The sequence below is a fragment of the Podarcis pityusensis genome (assembly GCF_964106645.2).
Source record: "Podarcis pityusensis genome assembly, chromosome: 4".
Classification (NCBI taxonomy): Eukaryota; Metazoa; Chordata; class Lepidosauria; order Squamata; family Lacertidae; genus Podarcis; species Podarcis pityusensis.
This window is the reverse complement of record NC_138027.1, coordinates 22,238,683-22,262,046: the sequence shown is the minus strand read 5'-3', so window position 1 is coordinate 22,262,046 and position 23,364 is coordinate 22,238,683. Positions and strand designations below refer to the sequence as shown.

Genomic DNA, 23,364 nt, shown 5'->3' with positions numbered 1-23,364 from the left:
GTGACAAAGCTGCAGCTGGCGAGTCAGCACCAGCGCAGCACACGGAAACGCCGTTTACCTTCCCACTATAAAGCGGTCCCTATTTATCTACTTGCACTTAAGAGTGCTTTCGAACTGCTAGGTGGGCAGGAGCTGGGACCGAACGACGGGGGCTCACCCCGCCGCGGGGATTCGAACCGCCGACCATACGATCGGCAAGTCCTAGGCACTGAGGTTTTACCCACAGCGCCACCCGCGTCCCTTGAGTATTTATTACAAAATTATTACCTCTACGAAAAGGACTCGGTTAAACATGTTTGCCAAGTACATCATGAAAAACATCAAGAATGAAAACATTTCAATTTCTGCCTATAAGTAGGAGATAAGATATAAGAACATTTCAAACCTGATAGGCCAATGCCAAAACATTCAGTCTCAATTAACTGCAAAAATGTCAACCATTTTAGGTTTTGCTCTGATATGATCCATCTCCAAAATGAAATCTAAGTATTGTTGGACCAAAAATTGTCCTTCATCTTCTACAAAGCACTTAAGGAATAAACCAATTCTACATCTTACATTAAGCTGAACTCCTGGTTCACTGAGAAGAGGGTTCCTTCAGTAAAGTCTTTGGGTGAGTTGACTTGAGGTTCATATGACAAAACCTGACGTTTCAACTTTGGAAATGCTACAAGAGACTGTTGAGAAGAAAGGTGAGAGTGAGTGAGTGATACACTCCATGAAAATAAGCTTTCAGGTGAACTTTTGGCAAATCCGCAGTATTTTGTCATGCTATCTGTTTGCTAGATACAAACAGCCGAGAAATCCTGCTTTATTTTAACTAGCTGCTAAAACGGAACAATTCTTATACACATTCCCGTAGCAAGCAAAGCAATTGTGAACAATGGAACGATGAAAGCTAAATAACATACAAATACTTTGAATAAAGTTGTCCCTAACTCTTTGACAACACCCTTAGCAAAAGGAAAGTATAAAAGTCGCTCTTGCACCAAACTGAGTTATTAAAAACTTATGGATTGTATCCAGCTTTGTTATTTAGCTGATGGCAAGACTTTGGTTAAGGCTTGGTTCTGTCACTGAAATGTAGAGGGAATAAATTTATTCACAGAAAAGAGAATCAGAGTCAGAGTGAATGTAAAAAGAAGGTGATGTCTGCATACCTGGACAACTTTTTCTGGAGCAGTGATTGCATAAGCAACCATAATAGACTGCCCACCCTCAGCCATACAAAAAAGCCCTGAAGAAAAGTCCATCTCCAACTGCTGCACAGAGCCAATATTACTTGGCAAGTTGTAATCATGTTTAACTACCAGCAGATGAAATACACACCTGACCACTTTTTCATCACTATGTTGGAACTGTGAGATATAGCTTCCCTTCCCCCTTACACTGAGAACAAGCTGTTTTGATCAAAAACATATGAATCATCATCAATAATTCTAACCATAAAAAGGCAGTATAAAAATAAGACAGGAAGTATGACAACTCTTAAAGTTCAACAACATTCATAGCTACAGTATTCTCTCTCGCCTCTTCATTAACTGTTGCCCAACTAACTTACAAATTTCGTATAAGTTTTTATTTGTTTTTGTCTATTCTATTGTGGTTTTAACTTTCTGGGTGTTTTAAGTTATGGTTGTAAATATTTTAGTGATAAATTTATGACATAAACAACAAACAAACTGTCCTGGAAACAGAAGAGGGAGGGAGGGAATCAGCTGCTCTGTGTTCTGTCCTGCCACAGGGCCTACTGACACCAGCTGCACTGTTCTGTTATTTGTTTTATTGTGATTTTATTAACGTATTTTGTTTTTACCCCTCAGTCACCTTGGAAGGGTGTGTATCCTTAATAATGGAACATAAATAACAATAACTAGGACTTGACTTAACATTAAGACTACCAAACCAATTTCCCAGAAAAGATCGTTCAGGAATTCTGCGCAATTATCACCCTCTCAATGTTATTATTGTTTACTTTTAGGTGACTTGATTTTACTTAAAAAGCATAGCAAATGGAGCTTTGTTTCAAAATTATCCACCCAACACACACACTGTCAGGGAACTGCCATCGGCTCAGAGGTGAGGAACAGAAGGGCAGTTGTGTTACAGGGAGCCTCCAAAAGTCTTGAGAAGCAGTTCCTCTTCCGGGGAGGAGGAAAGTCCCACCTCTAGTGGGGAAGAGGTGCAAGGACCAGAGGATGCTTGTGGGAGCCTTAACACCACTCCTAGGCAAGAAGGACAGGAGGGAAACACGCCCTTGCCATCGCCCGTCCTGTGCAGTAGCCTAAGGCACAGAGAAGGAAGGAGAAGGTTGGGAGTAATGAAACTCTTATGTTGGGGGAGGTCCAAAAACAGACCACTCCCGGATTCTGCTAGCAATTGAGCCAGACGTGAACTTTTGATGCTCTTCACTGTAAATAGTTTGCACCTAAATAAAGCCTGTAAAAGACAGGTTGGAGTCCTGCCTGGTTACTCTCGAGCAACCACAACAGCCATCTGACACACACCCTTGTCCTATAAATAAAATTAGTTTACAAATCTGGGCACATACCCACAAAGTTCTCCTGAGCTCAGCATCAGGGAGTTCTGTTGCCAGTTTAAGGTTTTCAAAGCTGATCTTCTCTCGGGGTCTTTGGTTCCAGGCAAAAAGCACAGCCAGCTGAAACGTTGTTACCTCCAAGTCATACTGGCCAACTTCATTCTTAAAAGTTATCTGTTAAAGGGACCAAAAATTATCCATGAACTGTCCTTAAGTACAGACTTGTCTCCAGCTCACCAAGACCAAGTACATATTTACAAAAATACAGAACAGAAGTGACTGGCACATGCATACATACAATTCCATTGGACATAAGGTGATGCCAGTGAAGTTTCCTGCCGCTGTGGTTCTTTTTGTAGAACTCTTCCACCTCAGGGATGAGATCTTCTAATTCCGTGGGCAGCGATACAAAAACCTTTTCAGAACTTCTGGACCAGGCCCCAGCATTCAAAATTTTGATATTCACAGAATCCGCTGTACGAACAAACACCCAGAAGAATTCCAAATCAGAATGTAAGTCACACAGAGCTAACAGCAAAACATCTCTGACAGGTTAGCACAATAAAGAAACTGACTCTTTTCATGCTGGAGTTAAGCAGCGTCATTCTATGTAACACAGGAAAATAAGAGTACCTGGTAGGGCCAGCTTATTATTTTTGTGCATTTCCTTGAAAGCCTGGTTCAAATCTTCAGATACTTTGATATCCTGGAACATTCTTGCCAGCTTATTTACATAATCTGCTGGCATACCTACTTCCTGCATAAAGAGATGGCAAATTAAATGTAGGCACAATAGGATCTTTAAAAGGAAGGGGTTGTTCTGCACAGTAGCATTGTATTTTTCAAATAAGTTAATTCAAAAGGTATAACCCGAATAGACAATATACACATCCCCCCCGCCAGTACTTGACAGCTACACAGGCCTATCAGATAATGGAAAACCAGATGGTCTCAAATGGGATGAAGCAGCATGTTGATAAATGTAAATCTGGAAAACACCAGCTAGTATGGCCTTAGTAACTACTACATTTGGCAGTGTCCAATGATCAGCTCTGCACATCTAACACAGCAAGTCTGAAAATGTCTGTTATGTGAGTTGCATAGCTATATGAAAAACAGTTAGGGCTCTATTTCCCCTCCACCAAGTTTCTTGGGGTTGGATACCATCATGATGCAATTTGTTTACCTACAAATGACTTAGCCAGAAACAAGAGTTTAGCCTCCAGTCCCATTATATAGGCAGACATTCTTCTTTCAGGAAATGAGTAATTCTGCAAGCCTCCAGGGAGATTGCCCCCAAAGTTCCTGCATCAGTCAAAAGTCTTCCAAGGTGTTAACTCACTTACTGAAGGAAGGGGTGCCTACTGACTTCTTGAGGGAGGGGGAAACAAACTCTCATATGAGATGCACCTGCCTAGAAAAGAGAGCCGTGCAATGCTCACAGAGTCCCATGGAGAGGACTGGCAGTGGCTGGAGCTAATGTAAGGGCCACCACTTGGCCATCATGTATATAAATAGCTGTTATATCATCATAAAGAACTTATATCATCATAAGGAACTTAATCTAAATTATGAGTTCTGTGGCTTATTCTGAGAGATTTTGTTTTATAGAAAATACTGTAAGCCTAAGTCTTATGAAACAGAGCTACTACTAATTTTCAATATTTTAATTTTTTAAAATACTTACTTTTAAACATAAAGGCCTATTCTAAGAAGGGAATTCAATAGCACACATCCAATTTGCAGTGCTGAAAAGATACTAATAGGTAGACCACGGGTAGGCAAACTAAGGCCCGGGGGCCAGATCCAGCCCAATCGCCTTCTAAATGTGGCCCACAGACGGTCCGGGAATCAGCGTGTTTTTACATGAGTAGAATGTGTGCTTTTATTTAAAATGCATCTTTGGGTTATTTGTGGGGCATAGGAATTCGTTCATTTTCCCCCCTTCAAAATATAGTCCGGCCCCCCACAAGATCTGAAGGACAGTGGACCGGCCCCCTGCTGAAAAGTTTGCTGACCCCTGAGGTAGACCCTCGATAATTTATATTTAAAACATTAATATTTGCCCTTTTTAATCAACAAACTTAGAGGAATAATAAAAACATTAGGATTTGAGATACTTACTCTCAGCCATTCTACCATATTCTCTTCTATTTCACTATCTGCTGATATATCCAATATAAGACGTCTTGTTAAATGAGCTTTGTGGTATCTCATGAAAACATCTTTGTTCTGCACATACTTGAGCACCAATAGCTGTTTAAAAAAAGCATTAGACTAGTTTCAGTGGTTGCTACTAACATCTATTGTTACTGCACAGCTGAGCCAGGAGGTGGCAAGCTCATACTCCCAAAATGATCTTTCAGCAGTCATGCTCTATGAAATGACTACAGATTTAATTATGTTCCTTCTCAAGCTATCACTGAGGAACAAATGTGGTTTAACAACACAGTTCCACTTTTAATTGAAACGTTCTGCATTTCTCCCTTTTGATCACAGCAGTATCTGATTCTGCAAAAAGACCACACAGTAGCATTCAGAGATTAGTGTGCAATAAAAAGGTAAAGGACCCCCGACAGTCCAGTCGCGAACGACTCTGGGGTTGCGGCGCTCATCTCGCTTTACTGGCCAAGGGAGCCAACGTTTGTCTGCAGACGGTTTTTCCAGGTCATGTGGCTAGCATGACTAAGCCATTTCTGGTGAAACCAGAGCAGCACATGGAAATGCCATTTAACTTTCCCCCTGGAGTGGTACCTATTTATCTACTTGCACTTTGACGTGCTTTCAAACTGCTAGGTTGGCAGGAGCTGGGACTGAGCAACAGGAGCTCACCCCGTCACGGGGATTCGAACCGCTGACCTTCTGATCGGCAAGCCCAAGGCTCAGTGGTTTAGACCACAGCGCTACCCACATCCCTCTTAGTGTGCAATACAGTGTGCTTAAATTTTTCTAAAACAAAAGGTGCCAGGGCTCAAACACAACAGTACATGGGGTCTCTTTAGCTTCCTTCTTACACTACTCACATTATTATTATTATTATTATTATTATTATTATTATTATTATAATATTAATTTTGTATGCCACCCTTAACTCAAAGATCACAGGGCAGTTCACAATATAAAAATACAAAGGGGGGGACATAATAAAATATAAACAAACTAATAACTCCCCCCCCCCCGATATAATAAGGCAAAGTGTGTTGAAAGGGGTTGTGGGTTGGAGGATGCCAAACTTTTAGAACCTCAAAATGCACAGCTGCTCCTGACCTCACAATCCACTAGGAGCAGGAAAGTTTTTCTGAGTAACCTCCACAACTAGAGGCTGCCCTGAGCCCTCAAACTCAGTGCAATCAGAGTTCCAGGGATTTTGTGTGCAAATGCTTCTTTGAACCAGATGTCTCTGCTAATGAGAGCATTGCCAAGTGGGAGAAGCTGCTGGCCATTGAGGCAGACCTAAGGGCACAATCCCACACGTTTTCAGTACATTTTGCATCTTCACACAAGTAATGCATGAAAAGAGGATCTTGTGAAAGGTCTGAACCCCACATCAGCCAACTTAAATTGCATGCAACTGTCAGATTAAGGAATAATACTTAATTGTGCATAAAAGTAAGATGCTACTCTCTGCACCCAGACAGCAACTAGATTAAGAACTGAACTATTGCAGCATTGAACTCCAATGACAGTCTCCCTCCCTGTTAATCCTGCTGTTTTTTGGAGTGATCAAAAGAAATTTTGCGGGGGATCACAATTGTATTCCCCCCCCCCCAGATAAAAACTAGAATCTGCACATACCACTTCTTTAAGCTTTGCTTCAATTTCTTCAGAGGTTAGTTTTTTGCTTAGCGGTGTTTTTCTCAACAACATATCACAATAATTCGCAAGCAGCTCCGGGCACTTGGACTCTGGCTGTGTTTTCAGTCCAACACTAAACGAACATGAAAAGTAGTTATCACAAAATTATACTGAGCAGCCCTCAATGTGAAGTTGCACACCATTATACCAAGTCAGGCTTTTGCTAATAATTAAGGGGGGGGGGACACACTTCAATAAAAAGAGCAAACGTTTACACGCTTTTCTTAAATTCCACTTGCTTCTTTTCCTTCCAAGGGTCCAAATGTTATTTCACAGATGTAATTAATACAGAGAATAGTAATTTGTGTAAATGTGTAAATGAGTTAGCAGAAGGGACTGTACTCAGAAAGCCAGTGCAGCATGTATGAGAGAAGATTCCAAGTTCGAAAGAATTATCAAAACAAACAGCTCCTCCTAACATCACCACAAGCTGTGTGTGACTTAAACTCTGGGCCTACTATTAAATGAACAATCAGAAGTTACAATAGGGAGAATATACAGTACAAAAGCACCACAAGGCAGGCACTTTCATGGGACTCCTCTGAAGGTGGCTTCTTTTGAGCCTCTAGATTAGAACAGTGTCAATTATGGTGGAAGGATTCAGAAATTTCAATTGTTTCAAGTATTTAAATATAATATGGCATTGCAACTTCTAGTAATTTGATGCTTACAATTATCTGTTTATGGTAAAGGACTGAATATACAATGTTCAGCATGGGAAAGATGGATGTAAGCCCAAGGTGGCCTGGAAAACCAACTTTATATAATGAACTTGCCTAATTAACATCAAACAGAATGCAAATAGATTCAAGCCAATATTCAAACAACTTACCCCTTCTGTTTCAATGGTAATTCAAGTTTAAATATTGTGGCATCGTTAACAACAGCTTTATATGCCTAAAATAAAATGGAAACATCCATTCAATTCTCAACACGGGAACAGATTCCAAAACTAACCATTCAAAATCTTCATCTTTCATTTCAGACATCACACAGGGCTGATTGCAAAGCTATGGTTTGGCCACCAAGAACTCCCTGAAGGTTCATGCGCTCCCTACTTTAATTGCAGTATTAAGTTTGAAAGCTAAAGAGAATTAGTGGGAGCTGGCACCTATGCTTCGCTAATCAGAAAAGAGAAGGGGAAATGCACATAGGTGGGTGGAGGTTAGGTGTGTGCAAACATGCTATCATGGAAAGGTTGGACACAGAAGAATGGTAGGAGGAACCAGCTGGAAAGGTAGCAGGAACCAGCTTCCCCAAGGGAAGAAGGCTCAAAGCCTGGGTACTGGAGGTGGGTTGCCGATGGGTGGTCAGAGAGAAGACTGAAAGGAGTAGGTGTCAGAAGCTGAAGAGGTAATAGGGCTTAGTGAGTGGGGAAAGTCTGTGGCAGAGAGAAGTCCAGAATCAGAGCCAGAAGCTGCAGCAGGAGAGGGGGGTGAGAGAAGCCAAGAGGCAGAGGTGAGTCAGGCTGGTGAAAAAGCACAGGTGTCTCCCTCTCCTGCTGCGACTAGCTCCCCTTCCCGCTGGTCTCCCAAGGACTAGGACTAGGACTAGGAGAGTCTCCCAAGGACTAGGAGAGGCATTAGCAAGAGGAGCAAAAGCACAGGCAGTGTCTCAGATTGCTTGAGGAAAACCCTGGAGAAGTGACAGGCAGCTGTGGACCTTCAGTCTCTGCAACTGTCTCCTGGGGCAAGACCTACTGAAGAAGAGCTGATGTGCTCATTTAGGCCTGGCAACCCTGTGCAGACCCTACTTTTTTCTAATAGAGAGTTCACTTACTCCAGGTGACTTACTGCTAGCTCACTCCTGACACATGCAGGGTAATCCCAATTATTAAATCAGCCGAATATGATGTCTGAACTAGCTAAACTATTCATAGAAATGTAACACTTTTGTTGCCTGCATTTTAAAACCTACCATTATATCAGCAGTACACCTAGTATTATTGTATCATCATACCTTGTGATGGTATTCTCCAACATTTTATATACAGTTTATAGTATTAGGACTTTCAATTCACTACTATTTCTATAATCATCTTAACAAATCAACGACTTAGATACTTGGGCAATATTGACATATCATGATTAATTAGGCATGTATAGCTGTGAGAGTATCTAATGTAATTGTATAAGTATATGATTGAAATCTTGCAATTACTTCTATATAGAGAATTCTTAAGATGACAAGTTATTATATTTTTCATTTACATCATGCAAGTCCCATAAGCATCAATAACAAATTGTAGACTTGAAACTTGAAACATGAAGTATGTCATTGTGTTTTAAAACACACAGTGTTAAAAACTGAAACAAATGGCCAACTGAATTAATAACAATCATACCTTATCTCTGGCAGTAAGAAATCTTGGGTCATCTTGAAAAGCTTCTTTAACCAGCTTGCTAAATCGATTAAATAATGTGAGCAATTGTTCTACATACTTTTCAGAATCCTAAAAATTGAAGAAGCAAAGCAACAAAAAATAAAAAGCCAAATCTGTGAGAAAAAATAGCACATTATTATTAATCAGTGGCACTGGTAAACTACACCAATTTTCTGTGAATTACTTATTTTCATGGAGGGTATTGAGCTCAAAAGTAATTACTTTTGCTAGATTTTATGAAGCACATTACCAATTTTAAGTTCAAACAATTTATATAAAGTTTTCTGAATTATATTCCTAAAACACATTTCTTGGAAGAACCCATATTCTACAGAAATTTCTGCTAAGTACAAGCTGTTAGAACAAAGGAACAAGAACTATTCAAAATATATTAAAAATGGAAATTGTTGAGTGTTAGTGGACAATCTGACAGATATCTGGTTACTGTCAGCTTTTTGATCTATCCCTTTTTATAGACTGGAAAAGTACACCAGGTGCTTCCAATAAAACTGCTTCATTTGAGGAAGATGTCCCAGTTATTTAGAAGGTAGAGGTGACTTTACAGGCCACCATCAATTTCAGCTACTTTTCCTATTACAAAAAATACAATTTCACCCCAAGAAGTGATTCAGACGTTATGCTAAACCAAAGACTGGCATTACGTGAACCACCAGCTAAAGGTTTGGGGCTTGGTGTGCCTAGTATGCATGGCAATTCACCTGGTTTGACACTAACCCCAATCCTGGTTTGACACTAACCATGGTTTGGGTGAAACTTGCTTACTAAGATTGGCCTCAAACGAGAACTGGAGGTAGGGAATCACTGCACACAAAAGTTGGAGAGAATGAATGTACAAATCTGAGGCTTCTGACTGCTCATTCGTATCACAACTGGGCAGTCCCACAATGGCATGCTACGTGCTAACTCTAAATGCAGATTGGAAGGCAGAGCCATGGTTAATTTCTCTACCATTAAATCTGGTGCAGGGAATTTATCTTGCCAGTGTGGTGGCAGTTCTTTTAAGATCCCCACGTTCCAGGGATTTGGCATGCTCTTAATTGTGATGACTGCTTTGAAGCAAAGTTTCAATTTGTAATAGAAATCTTTAATTGCTTAATAACCCCAACAAAATTAAAAGCTTGCAGTTTTATTTCATGAGATTTTAAAACCCCAATGATTTTAAGGAAGCAGCAATATTTCCCTACTGTATCTAGTAAACAGCCTGGTTTTCAATTCAATTTCACACATTCATTTCAAGATTTAGTAGAGACTGTGGTTCCTGGGCAAGGCAGGGACTGAAGTGGGAAGGAGCATATCATACTGGATGTAGTTGCAAACATTTGGCTGCATGATTTCTTGGGTGGTAAAAAAAGGCAACCAACACTTTGGACACCTACTTCACACCAAACTGAGAATTAGTTTTGCAAAATATTCCTGATATATAGGGAAAGCTTTCTAAGGGTAAGGGATAAAGTCAAGAAACACCTACTTACAGTAGTAATAGTTTCAGCGGCTGCTACCATATCTGCTAATCCAGCACTAACGATATGCTCTTCCAAATCTTTTAACATAGGCTCTATTCCATTAGGAACTTTATCCATCAATGAAAACATTAGATGCAACTCTGAAGACAAAAAAAGTTGAAGAAGTCACAAGTCAATTCATCTGTAGCAAGGCACCTGGAAGCTTTATTCCAGAGAAGCTTTATTCTGTGAACCGCCCTGAGACCTCCAGGTATAGGGCAGTATATAAATTCAAATAATAATGTCTCCAAATTGCAAGATGTTTGATTCATGCTCTCTTAATTGCAAAACGCTCCTCCACTTCACAAACTATCAGTGGGAATTCTATGAATAATGACTTGAGATTATCCAGTGGGTCTGTTTAGGCTTAACCTGGGCTCTGTACAAACCACAATGTGCAAATTGGAAGCCAGCCTTGAGAATGCACACTTTCTCCTCCATGAACCAATTTTCCCCTTTCCTTTCTAGCATTAACCATAGTCTTCCATCACATACACACCATGGTTAATCAATACCAGGATCCTTGTAATCTAGGCTTTGAACTATGGTATACGTGTATATAAGCAGTATATAAATGTTGTGAAAATAAAGTAAAATAGGCTTGTTGGGAGAAGACAGAAGCACCCTGAGGCTCACAGCAATCAAAGCAGATGTGAAATGTTTTTTTAAAAATCTGTATGTACTTTATTAATAAAATACACTATAGTAAAGAAAGAATAAAAAGGAATATAGTGCTGATTTTAAATAGCCAAGCTCAACCTCTGACAGAACAAGCAAGTAGGAAGTCTCTCATCATGCTACCACTGAGGTGGATGAAAGGAACTTACAGAACAGTAGTAGTCATGGCCCTTTTGAGAGTGTGCTAAGATGGTGGTGAGCTGCCTGCAGAAAACATTAGCCTAGCTCTAGAAGGCTCCAAAGTAAGGCTCTGCACAGGCACAATACCGATAAATGGGACTGCACTGGGACCATGACAGAGAACTATATTAACCCTTGGAAGGGAAGAGAAGAGAAGAGAAACTACCTTGAGTGCCATCAGGGGGAAAGGCGGGGAATGAATGAATAAAATAAATAAAAGGAAGAGAAGGAAGGGAAAGAATGCATCCTCAAGGAGGACTCCTGATTTGCTGCCTACAGTTAGCCAGGGTCAGCATTACATTTTATGTAAACCACTCAGAGGTTTTTAAGAATAAGCAGTATATAATTCAAATTAAGTATGTAAAACAAATAAATCACTGATTCATTCAGGGAAGGATGCAGAGGAAAGCAAAACTGTGGGGGAAGAAGTGGTTTTATGGACCAGTCTTCTCCAGGACTATGCAGCGAAATTCACTGCAATAGCCCATGTTCACTAATCAATTTCTCAATAGTTCCAAGTTCCCATAAAGTCTCATTCCCCTTGAGGACTGAAAGTTATACTTGTACGACGTTTGCTACCTTGCTATATTCAGCTCTGGACTAGTGCCAAAGAAGTGCTGTCAGGATGAGAAGCCAAGCATATTTTTTAAAGGTCAGATACCTTTTGAATTCCCAGGCCTAACTGCAGATGTTTATACCATGAAAGGTGGAACCATCCATTTTGAACTAATTGCTATTTTTTTATAAAAAACAACAACCCCACAAATAACATATACCATGTAGTGGAGTAAATTAAACAAAAGGTTATAGTGTGCAGGGTTGTTTGCTTATGCAGTCTCTTTCTTCTGATTTCCACCCATGGATAATAATGTATTGAAAAGCAACTCAGAATGACATCACTTGTCATCAATATAAACCTTTGCCAAAAAGGCACATAAACTAATAGCATTCCTAGGGCTTAAAGATATGCCTGTTCACCTAAATGATAAAAACTAAGTAGACCCAAAAGACAGACAAGGGTGTTGAAATACAGCTAAAAGCATGCAGCAGCAATCATAATGCAATATGGTGGGGCCAAGTGTGCTTTCAGCTACCACTGGATTAACCCTCATTCAGTTACATGAAATGCACTGAAACTGCAATGAATGAATATAAACATCCCGATGTGTAATATAGTGGTTCAACTATTAGACTGTGCAGGTAGAACAGATTTCAGCTCCCACTCAGCCATGAAGTTAACCTTAGACCAGCCACTATTCCTCAGACTCACGGAATTAACAGGGTTGTTTTGAGGATTAAGATGGGGAGAATAACTTTGTGCACAGACCCTGAACTCCTTGGAGAAAGGGTAGGATAAAAGTGCAACAAAGAAACATGTGATAAAATATATTTACACATAGCCATGCAGGGCAGCAAGCAACTCTGAACTGGTTCTACGTCAAATTGTATTTCTTGTGTGCTACTCTTTACAAAAGCAGTAATATAAATCAGTTATATATTTTACTCTGTCCATACCAATCTAATGACACAGATTTATGCTACACTTCACTTACTTTCCGTTTCATTTCGTTTGATCATGCCTTGGCATTCAGCTAAAATTGTCTCCTTAAAAGATGTCACCAGAGCATTCACACAGCACTCCATAAGCTGAAAGGTAGAAGTGCAACCATTAGTGTACTTAGGATGTAGAAACGCATCAGCTGAATTGAGATGATCTTGCAATCATGTTTTGGAGGATGAGGAACATTCCACACACCCCTTTCACCCTCCCTCATGCATGCCTCAATCAATCACTTCCTCTTTTAATCAAGCCACAATTTGCAGCAGACATTACATTAGGCAATACTAGTGGAGGAAACAGAAGGAATACAGTCAAGCTCCTCCCTCCATGAATTGTCACCTGATAGCAGCCATTACATTAGGCTACATAAGAGAAGACAGAACAGATGTGGGGCCACTTCATCTGTGCAGCTGAGACACCAAGAACTTATGAACTCCTTGAACTCTTTCCAATCCAGTTTATCATTCAAAGAACTGGTAACTAAGAACTTACACCTGAGTTTGCTTATTTATTCCTCCCTCCCAATCCATTTTCCTTTGGTGTGGAGACTTCTCTGATTGTGAGAATGAGGAATGGGAGGGGACTGTCTTTTTTTAAAATGATATGGAAGACATTTTGGGTGAAGTGTTTGGGGGAGATTGAACCCTTCAAACTAGGACAGCACACCAGGATCATTTTGTGCTTTGCAATTCTGGTTTGGAGGGCTTGCTCAAAATATGGTTTGGAGGAGAGCTTTCCAAACTTTTCATGTTGGTGACACACTTTTTAGACATGCATCATTTTGTGACACGGCAATTCAGTTTTACTAGCAAACTGGTGGTTACCTTTCCAGCCCCAGGGGAGTATTCATGTGACACACAGTTTGGGAAGCTCTGGCTTGGAGGATAATCTGAAATCAGCTAGTCTCCAGTTTTGCAAAATACAAAACTCCCCAGTATGAAGCAAATTTAGGACACCCCCTATAGTAGATAAAATTATGTTTATACACATTTTGACTATTGTGAGTATTATTTATTCTTCTTCATCATCATCATCATCATCCACTCTTCACCATGAAGTTCCAGGGTGGGTTACAACAATTTTGAATTACAATATTAAAAACAGTTAATAAAGATTATAATCAAGGGAACAAGGGTTCTAAAACACAGGGATAAAAAAGCAGAAGCATGTACACATTCTACAGGGCAATCCCATACAAAGTCCCACAGAGCTCGGTGATGTTTGCACCCACGTAAATGGGTATACAATGGTATATAATTATACCTGCTATATATAGCTAAAACTAACACATACCGCTTCTACAGAGTTACATTCCCGCCTGGTTTCTAAATACCGTAGTGCTCTTTTTTCTTCTTCCTTTAATTTAGCATCTGCCTGTAGAGAGCAGAACAACGATTACTTAGAATATTAACATTAACAGGACCAACAACTTCATACCAACACCTTTGAACTTACATATTTCATGTAATTCTGAACACCATTTTGTTGCAAATACGAAGGGGCTTGAGTTCTATAAAATCTCTCTGTTGAATCAAGGTATGCTTTTTCAAAATTATCCCGATAAATCTGGAGTTTGTCTTCAGGATTAGAACACAGATTAACTGAAATGAGGAATATAAAGTTAAAGCATTCTTCCTGGGCTTCTATATGATGAAACACACTTACTTCTCCCATTAATGACAATGAATATAACAATAGGCAGAAAAACATAGTCTTGCTTTCCATTTTTTAAAACAATTCCTGATCATCTGGACATAAGGCTATGACAACTTAGAAGTCTAATAAGAGGAATAAAAGTGTGCTTTTTAGGGTAATTTTAGATTGTAAGTTAGCAGGTAAGGGAGCAATCCAAACCCACGACTTGTCTCAGGATGAGCGAATAAAGACCCACAGGATCTCTCGCTCATTCAGCCGATTCCTGGTGCTGCTGAGCTATCCTGGCGTAAGCCCCATATACCAACTTAGGCAAAGATATGCCAGTCCTAACTCCCTCAACCTGTCAGCTCAGTCACCTGAGTCATTACTGAAAGATCTTTCCAGCGTAAGACCTGAAAAATGGGCATTCTAGGAGAGTGGCGAGGGCTGGGCCAGGCCGGGAGGGCTAACTCTGGAACTTACAGCACCAAAAAATGTAGTGTTTAAAAAATATTGAATTTACATTCCACCAACCCATGGGATTTCAGATTCCTCCCCCCCAAAAAATAATAATTCCCAGGGCATTTGCCTGTGCAAAAGCAGCAGTAACATGAATCTTAAGATCATCACTGATGGAAATGTCTGAAGAAATTCCTTATTTACTAATCAAGACAAGGGACAAGTTTCAAGCATCAAGAAAAACAAACCCTTATAGTTCAAACACCTTTGGAAACTGCTCTTGCTGCTGGACCACAGAGATTACTGGTCTTTTCTGTACACTTGTCATCAATCCTTTTGTCAATGCAAATTGTAGCTGGAGGCAAACTATGATGGTTTGTATATTAATGGGGTTCTGAAGACATGTCCTATAAAACAACACATACCATATGATTCTCTAACACCAATGACAAGTTGAGAGTCAAATGCTTCCCCTAGCCTTTCAGCATGGACCAGCTTCATTGCACTGTCTTGAAGGCGAGTCTTTATATTTGAAAATATGGATTCGTTCCAAGTGTCTAACATGAGCTGCAAAGACAGAAAGAAGAAGAAATAACATTAAAAGGTATGTACAAATTCTCAAAAGGCAACCCATTAAAAACTGGCCCTGGAAGGGCCTGGCAAAAGTTCAGTTTCAGATTTAAACTTATTTCTCAAATAGTACAGAATGTCCACATGACAGCTATTAAAAAAAAACAAATGTTCTGTTACAATTGCCCCTCTCTTTACCAAGGACTAACAAAAACAAAAAAAAAGGTCTCCAATGAGGTTTGTGGTCACTTTATAGTGAGCATTGTTAATTGAGTAGAAAGTGTGTTTTAAATAACTCCAGCTAATTATGCGCTCACTCTGTCTTATCTTTAAAACTCAGGGAAACATAAACCAACTGCTTTTTTTGGCCACACTCTTTTTCACACTTTCAAAGGAAGAACATATTCATCACCTACCTACAAATTTGTTTAAGAAAAAAGCAGCAGGAATATGCAAAGCTACCACTACATTGGATGAATAGCACTGCATTATGGAATTGTGCCTGGCAGTGGAAAGAGAAGCAGTTCAGTAAATCATCAGTTCTAACCCCCACTTTAAAGTGATGCTTCAGTATAACTATGGACGATGCAAGATTTCGCTATGCTATGCTATGCTATGCTATGCCATGTATTCGTGCTACAACAAACTCTCTTTGTGATGGTGTATATTTACAGCAAAGAACTTACCTTTCGTACAATACTGTCTTCTACATTGGACTTCTTGTTGCTGCCTTGTTTGCCCATGAGAGTAATCTCTAACTGACAAAATGGCTTGGGTAAGATATCACACTGCGTGAAGAATTTACGCCACTCTACAATATAGGCTTTCAGTAATGCAGTATCATCTTGGTGGCTCAGCACTCTCTGAAAGAAGAGATGGCTCAAAATATTATCATCTTTATTTGTTAAGTTTCTATACCACCCTTCATCCGAAGATCACAAGTACAGTATAAAAACAGATACAGTTTAAAAACACACATGAGTATTTCTAATGCCTACTACCAATGCAGCTATTGATTCTTTTTTTAAAAAAAGTTATGCCATACATAACACAGAGAATTCTGATGTTACAAACACAAACTTGCAAAAAAGCTACAAGATGACAATCGCCCAACAGCTGCACAGTACACACCGCCCTATCCAGGGAGATTTGGATTAGGCGACCCATCATGTTTGTGGTTATTCTCAGTTCTGTATGCAAAGTTGAGCTGCCTTTGAGAAAATACACTTTTGAGATATCAGGAGAAAAGAATCTACTTGTGGACAAGTTGAAAACTTACTGCTTGTGCTTGTTTAATAAAATCAAGGATATCTTCTTTCAAAGCCTGGTGTATTTTTGCTGGGCCTTTATCATCCCACAAGCAAACGCCATGCACATCCCTAGAAAATATATACATTCAGTCAGGTCAAGATAATACTAAACTGTATAGCTGAAATTTCAGTTTAAGTGGCCACTTGATAATAATGTCCTCAAGCAACCCCAGTTAAATGTCAACAATATAGTGCCTACCCACAGCTGGGGAAAGTGGGACCAAGCATTACTTTGTCCATTAGGCCGTTTTAAATAGACATATCAGCATATACAAATCTGTACATGCAATATTAATGTCTGAAGTCAAATAATTCACAGTAGAAAAAAGAATCTGGCACTTTATCATTCATTTACAAAGCCCACTGTTACAGAGTATGCCTAACCAAAGTTGCCATCCTGGGAAACAGAACTATTTCCAGGTGGAGAAACACCATCTCCCCGGAAAAAAATGGAACCGTTTTAATGAGGCACACATAAAGAAAGGGCTGCAGCTTAGTGCTAGATCACATACTTTTGTAAACATCCCAAGTTCGTGCCTGGCTTCCCCAGTTGAAGGTGTTTTGGTAATAAGTCTAAGACAGCCCTGACTGAGACCCTTCAGAGCTGCTACTGGTCATAATTAGGTTAACAACTAGCGGTTTGTTAGCAAAAGCTGCTCTCCTGAGATGTTCTGACAATCTCACATACCCCAGGTGCTCATCACCTTCTTCCTTCTGGACTTCCAGCAATATGAGGTAGTGAGATGAAGGCATAGGAAAGCAAATAAAGAGGCAAAGCCCTTCTCTCACTCGCAGAGCCAGATATCATTCTGGTTTCCCTGCAAAATGGCTAAAAAATGGACAATATTTGTCTCTGCTCTCACTTAGGCACTCCAGTGTGTCTCTTCCCTAACTTCAAGTATCAGAATGAAACTGGATTTTCTAACATGTCCCTTTGGCTAGAGGGAGAGGGAGAGGGCTTGGTCACTCACCCACCTTTAAGATTATCCCACTGATAAAACCAGCCGACAACCATTTATATAGATGCTATATAAACCATTAGTATGACTCAATATATATATAGAAGCTCTTTATGTCCTTATTCGAAACTATCAGATCTGGAGCTTAGAAAACCTATGAGTTGTATCCAACTAAGGTTTACTCACAGTAGACCTGCTGAAATTAATGAACATAAGTTAGTCATGCCCATTAATTTCAATGTGTGTACTCAGAGTAGGACTACAACTTAATCTGCCACCCATGTGACTGCCAAATCCTCTACGGAGTCACTTTATGGCAATCTGTCCTGCAAAGATATCTCATATGAGGTTTCACCTTTGCAAGAGCAGGTGATGAAATTCTCAAGACTTCTTGCCCCCGATTGCTTGCCCCTTCCCTCTCAAGTTTGCTACATTATTTTAATTCCACTTACGAAAGGGTCACTTTCATCCGCTCATTCTAAGCACACATCAAGAGAGAGAAATCATATTAGGGCAAGCCCACAAGCTTACCTAAGAGCAGCGAGGCCCTCTGGTCAGCAAGTATGGTGTGTTACACACTCAAGTAAGCTCACTTGCATACAAGGCATGGGTACCATCTCTCCTATGAACATATGATTGCCCATGCATGTGTCTCCATCCTCCAACCTCCCAATCTTCATCTCTCAGCTCAAGGAACATCGGCCGGAGGGGTGGGGTGGGGGAGAGAATGTCAGGAAAAGGCTTAACAGCAACTCCCTTTTTTGGCAAGAGCAACTTGAGGAGGAATTCATAGGTTACGGGAGTCAGCCCTGATAGCCAGGGGCTCGCTAGTTCAAGTGACCATTACAGCCCAGGAAGCAAGCCCCTTCTACTGCTAGTTTTTAGAAGGAAAAACCCTGTCAACAAAAAATGGAACAAATGTTCTTTAAAAAAGGGTATGTGTGTTCCATAAATACGTCCTGAAATCCATTTGTGTGTGCGCATATTTTGTAAATGCAGCACTGCTAAAAGCTGCTATTAGCTTCGGAAATTGCTCTTTTCAGCATATTTTCAGCTCTGAGTAAAGCACTGATTAGAATTTAGACTTCTGTGGACAGAATAGCAATAGATTGTGCTATATAAAAATAATTGTCCAATCATTTTATCAGAGAAAAATTACTTGAATGTGGAACCTATGAGAACAGTACATCAATACATAACAGTTTAAGTAATGATAATCCCAAATAAATCACTTCATTACCATTCTAATTTTCAAAGTCAATTGCTAGCTATCTTGAAAACAAATGAGTATCCTAAGTAAGAAGTCTATTACAGGGTCTTTCCTTAAACAACTGTTTCAACAAGATATTACAAACCATTACCATTGTTCTATTACCCAAGAATTACAAATGATACACACTACTTACGAAAATAGATCAAACCACTGCTGTTTCGTAACAGATTCCTGGCGCAAAAGCTTCAGAACAATGGGGCGCATGAAATCCCATTTGTCTTCAAACTGAAGTGAACCTTTATTCTTCAAGAAAGAAGACAGCATACTTTAAATACAGGTCAAATAAGCATTAATCTTGCAGCCCAATCCTATATATGTTCATTCTGAATCCAGTCCATTTTGCTCATTGGGGCTTCCAATTACATGTGCACTTGAGTCCACCTGTAGTCAAATAGATCAACTAGACAACCACTTCTTTAAATAACTCATTGCATCTTACCCTGTGAAGTTTCATGATCACACCGTGTTATCTGCAATCCTCAGGGGACCAAACTTGGTAGAAATCATAGCACACATTGGTTTTCCCAGGTTCAGACTTCAAACATATTGAACTAGCCACCTTTTAAAAATGCCCCAATGAGAGATTCATCTCCTATCCCCCTAAGTTGTATATGATACTCCAGCAGGTACATTTAAGTAATAATCCAGAACTTAAACAAGAAAGAAACTTTTTAAGTCATGAGCCACAAAAAGGGGAGACAATGAAAAACTGACAAAATGCATTTTCATTGTTTTATTTATCTGCATTGTGCTGGAGGTTTTCAAAAACACTGTAACCTTATAGCACTAGGGATATGGACCACCTCATGCAGCACATTTTAAACTTGGAAGCAGATTCTGAAGTACAAAATTCTTCAGACATACATCCAGGTGAGGTATGTGCACTCTGTAATCCAACTGACAGCCAACAAGACGGTTTGGGTCCATTTAAACACAACTGAACACAGGGCTCTATTGCTCTCAGTCCAGCATATTCAGTGTGTCAATATTGCTGTTTTGTTGCAAAAAGGTACGGTAGGAGGAAAAATACATGCAAATATACTTGACACTTAAAATGTGCCTGCACTGAACGCTTTTCACAAATTCTCATGTTCTTGCTGATAAAGAAACACACACAAAAATTATTCTCCTTCAAGCGAGAGTGATAGAGCTACAGTGGAAACACCACATCTACCCTGTGATCAGGAAAAGCCTATTGCAGTGGAGACAGTGCATGCAAATTGAGAGGGTCAGAAATCCATGTGAGAAAACACTGTATGCAGATACAAATGACACACTGCACTAACCCAGACATTCATTCAATCAAAGCGAAAGGACTAGGTATTCAAGTTGAATAATAATGATTATTTTGATATGCTGCCATACTAGGAGTTTGGATTTTTAAGCACTGAAAAATTGAATGCAACGAAATATCATGAGCCTCGGAAATTCAAAGATCTCTGCTGGATGGGAGTGAAGGCTTGTTTCCCACAGTGGCCATCACCAGACACTCATGGGAAGCCCACAAGGGCAATTGCTCTCCCCCGCTGTTGTTCTCCAGAGACTGGTGTCCAGTTTAAGAGAAGGGTTAAGACATTCACAAATTTTCCATATTTAGACGGGAGAGGAACAGGAAATTGTACGGCATTCATCCAATTTCTGCACCATGCAAGAAGCAAACACATTCTGCATTCAAACATATTGTGCTCACTTACAACTTAGACTCTATTTGCCCAAACTTTCCTTTGATCTTTTCACTAAGGATGTGTTTCATGACTTGCCTTTAACTGGTTACTTACACAGAGACTTTAAAAGATAGTTATCTTTATGAGGATAATGAATTTTCTCAAAACTGAAATGCCAGACACTTTTAATATAACTTCCTTTACTATTCTAGGTGCATTTAAATGAGTGAGAAAAAGCAGACGCTTCATCTCAGGGTCATGGGTTCGAGGCCATGTTGGGTAAAAGATTTCAGCATTGCAAGGGGTCCCTTCCACATGGTCCCTTCCAACTCAACAATTATATGATTCTATGGCATCTTACGGGAGAGCAAAAAATGGCCACAAATGAAGGGAAATGGAACTGGTGTAACTTGACTGTTCCTCAACAGTTTTCTTCAAATATAGCTAGCTTATGGAGCAAGCTAGTTGCATTTAATGTATCAACGTGGAGAAAGCCCATGCTAAATTTCAGACAATCTGAACAAATTGCCTGGATTTTAATAACACAGAGAATGTTCTGCATTTACAATGGTATAAAATTTCATTACCTATCCCCCTTAACTATACAGTGGTGCCCCGCAAGACGAATGCCTCGCAAGACGAAAAACTCGCTAGACGAAAGAGTTTTCCGTTTTTTGAGTCGTTCCGCAAGACGAATTTCCCTATGGGCTTGCTTCGCAAGACAAAAGAGACTCGCAAAAGAAGAGACTCGCGGAACGGATTAATTTCGTCTTGCGAGGCACCACTGTACTGGCACAATTATGCCTATATAACAAGTTGCCATTGCCTCATTCCACACAGCAGTAATACAAAGGGACAAAAGGGAAGAATTCTAGCCAGTCTTCTAGCACAGCGTGGCAGGCAAAATTTTAGCTTTTTACCTTAAGCAACTGCAGGTAGCCTATTGTGACATGCTGCAGAACCTCAGACTCTGAATACCTTCTGCAAACATCATTTTGTCCCCATCCACTCCAGTCTTCCTCATAGGTAGCTGAGAACAGCAGCCCTCCACCCCACCCCAGGCAAGTTGATTTGCAGTCTTTTCTAGGAAGAGAGAAACTAGCACATAAGGCACATCTACACACACTCTCTCTATATATATATTATTCTACATTATTATAATATATATATTATAATTTTAGAACGTGGTTTGTCTCAATGCATTCAGATGCCACTTGAGATATCATCATCAAATTTGATGGATCCCAAGATGGAGGAGAGTTTTCGTTTATGTTTGGAAATGGCTGCAGGCCATTTTGAATCAAAATGGTAGACAGAACCATTCCAACCTGCACCAGTTTGGACACATTTGAAGATAGTGGGAGTGGGAGGAGGTGCTATTGTCAGTGGAAGTGGAGATGCCATGACCCTGCAACACAATGAACTGGGACACCATGGGGGGAAATGATATCAGTGAGGGGTAGGTAGGCATGCCTGGCACAACAGTCAAGTACATACAGCAGCAGTGCAGGAGCCACCCATCAAGGGTACAAGTCTGCTGGCTGCAGAGGTTTGCTTCACCAGTGGGTTCCCTGCAAGGAACACGCTGGTGAAGCAGCACCCATCCACTAGGCTTTGATTCTCTTGCTCTCTGCAGTGTCTGTGGAGTGGGGGGGAGGTACAATGTCTCCATGCCCTGCCCCGCTCCTGACTGTATAGGAATTTTTAAAACCCTAAATAAGCATTAGTCCTGTAGCCAAAATGATTGGGGCTCAGGTCCAGTTTGGGTGTCGCTCAGGTTGGGGCTGATCTGGACTCTCAGATCAGGCCAATGAGAGTGTGTGCACTCACCTAAAAACAAATTACCTATTTATAAAACTCAGTAATTCTTGGTTTCATAGAATTTCTGAGCAACACTGGTTAATATCAGCTAGTAGTTAACATTTTCATACACATACATGTTGCTGGGATGAACAAATTCACTATGTATATTGGCAGAGAATTTAAGAGGAACTGTTACTCAGATGTTGAGCAGATGCCAGAAGCTACTCTGATACTAAGAAAACATTTTATCTACCCATTTTATATACCCATGACAGCATCATATGCTGTGGTTATTCATGAGAGCCTTGTATACTAAATACTAAGAATTTACTGATGTTATTGGAATCATATATGCTCCATTGACTACTAGGGTTCACATGGCTTTTTTATCACTGTATTTGTTCTAGGAGCCAACATTATAGATGCCTGAAACATGAAAAATAAGTCCAAAGACTGCTTTAATATGGCTTCATTGCAAATCAATGGAATTCTGGTCCTACTGTTATAACACATTAGCATCTGTTTTATTGCTGCATTTTATTGCAGAAGTCAAAACTTAGGGAGTTTAGCAGGTTGTGGCAGTAGGTAGGAAATTGACAACTGCCTAATTTGCAAGACCGACTTGGGCTAGGAGATGGAGTCAAGAAGCAATGACTGGGCGACATAGGAAATCAGGGGTTATAGAGAGGCTGGGACAAGTGATGATGGCTGCTACAGACTGCACCAGAGTGAGGACCCTAGGAGAGAGAAAGAAGCCACAATATATTTGTATTGTGGCTTATTCAGATGTCACTGCACTGTTGTCAATGAGACATACTCCTATGTAAATGAATACCAATTCAGCCTTATAGCTGTTAGCCATATGAACACTGTCTATAATGCATTCACTTAGGCCTGGGCATCTTAACAAACCCCAGAGATCCAGCACTTGGTAGTCAATCTCAAATACCTGCCTCAGGCCTAAACAAGGAA

General features: G+C 40.1%; 2 protein-coding genes across 5 annotated transcripts in view; one reads left to right on the top strand and one right to left on the bottom strand.

Annotated features, from left to right (window-relative positions):
• The window catches only part of CUL5 (cullin 5), a 34,226-nt gene that overhangs the window by 6,297 nt on the left and 4,565 nt on the right, over positions 1-23,364 (bottom strand). Inside the window, exons 2-18 of one of the 4 annotated variants that reach the window (XR_013985103.1) lie at positions 19,059-19,168; positions 16,663-16,762; positions 16,070-16,246; positions 15,239-15,380; positions 14,175-14,320; positions 14,013-14,093; positions 12,712-12,805; positions 10,271-10,401; positions 8,739-8,846; positions 7,227-7,291; positions 6,335-6,467; positions 4,664-4,795; positions 3,173-3,296; positions 2,838-3,013; positions 2,506-2,713; positions 1,802-2,051; positions 619-1,485 (exon numbers count right to left, since the gene is read on the bottom strand). Coding sequence is in view for 3 of the 4 variants with exons in the window: in XM_081002000.1 (XP_080858126.1) it covers positions 559-677; positions 2,552-2,713; positions 2,838-3,013; positions 3,173-3,296; positions 4,664-4,795; positions 6,335-6,467; positions 7,227-7,291; positions 8,739-8,846; positions 10,271-10,401; positions 12,712-12,805; positions 14,013-14,093; positions 14,175-14,320; positions 15,239-15,380; positions 16,070-16,246; positions 16,663-16,762; positions 19,059-19,168 (2,000 nt within the window). In the remaining variant the exon portion in view is untranslated. Of the gene's footprint in view, positions 1-558; positions 2,052-2,505; positions 2,714-2,837; positions 3,014-3,172; positions 3,297-4,663; positions 4,796-6,334; positions 6,468-7,226; positions 7,292-8,738; positions 8,847-10,270; positions 10,402-12,711; positions 12,806-14,012; positions 14,094-14,174; positions 14,321-15,238; positions 15,381-16,069; positions 16,247-16,662; positions 16,763-18,183; positions 19,026-19,058; positions 19,169-23,364 lie in introns of those variants that run through there. The other 3 variants (XM_081002000.1, XM_081002001.1, XM_081002002.1) reach the window with 3 other exon arrangements.
• ALKBH8 (alkB homolog 8, tRNA methyltransferase) overlaps positions 17,353-23,364 on the top strand; it is a 229,924-nt gene continuing 223,912 nt past the window's right edge. The window contains exon 1 of the mRNA XM_081002101.1: positions 17,353-17,361. The gene's annotated coding sequence lies outside the window, so the exon portion shown is untranslated. The remainder of the gene's footprint in view (positions 17,362-23,364) is intronic.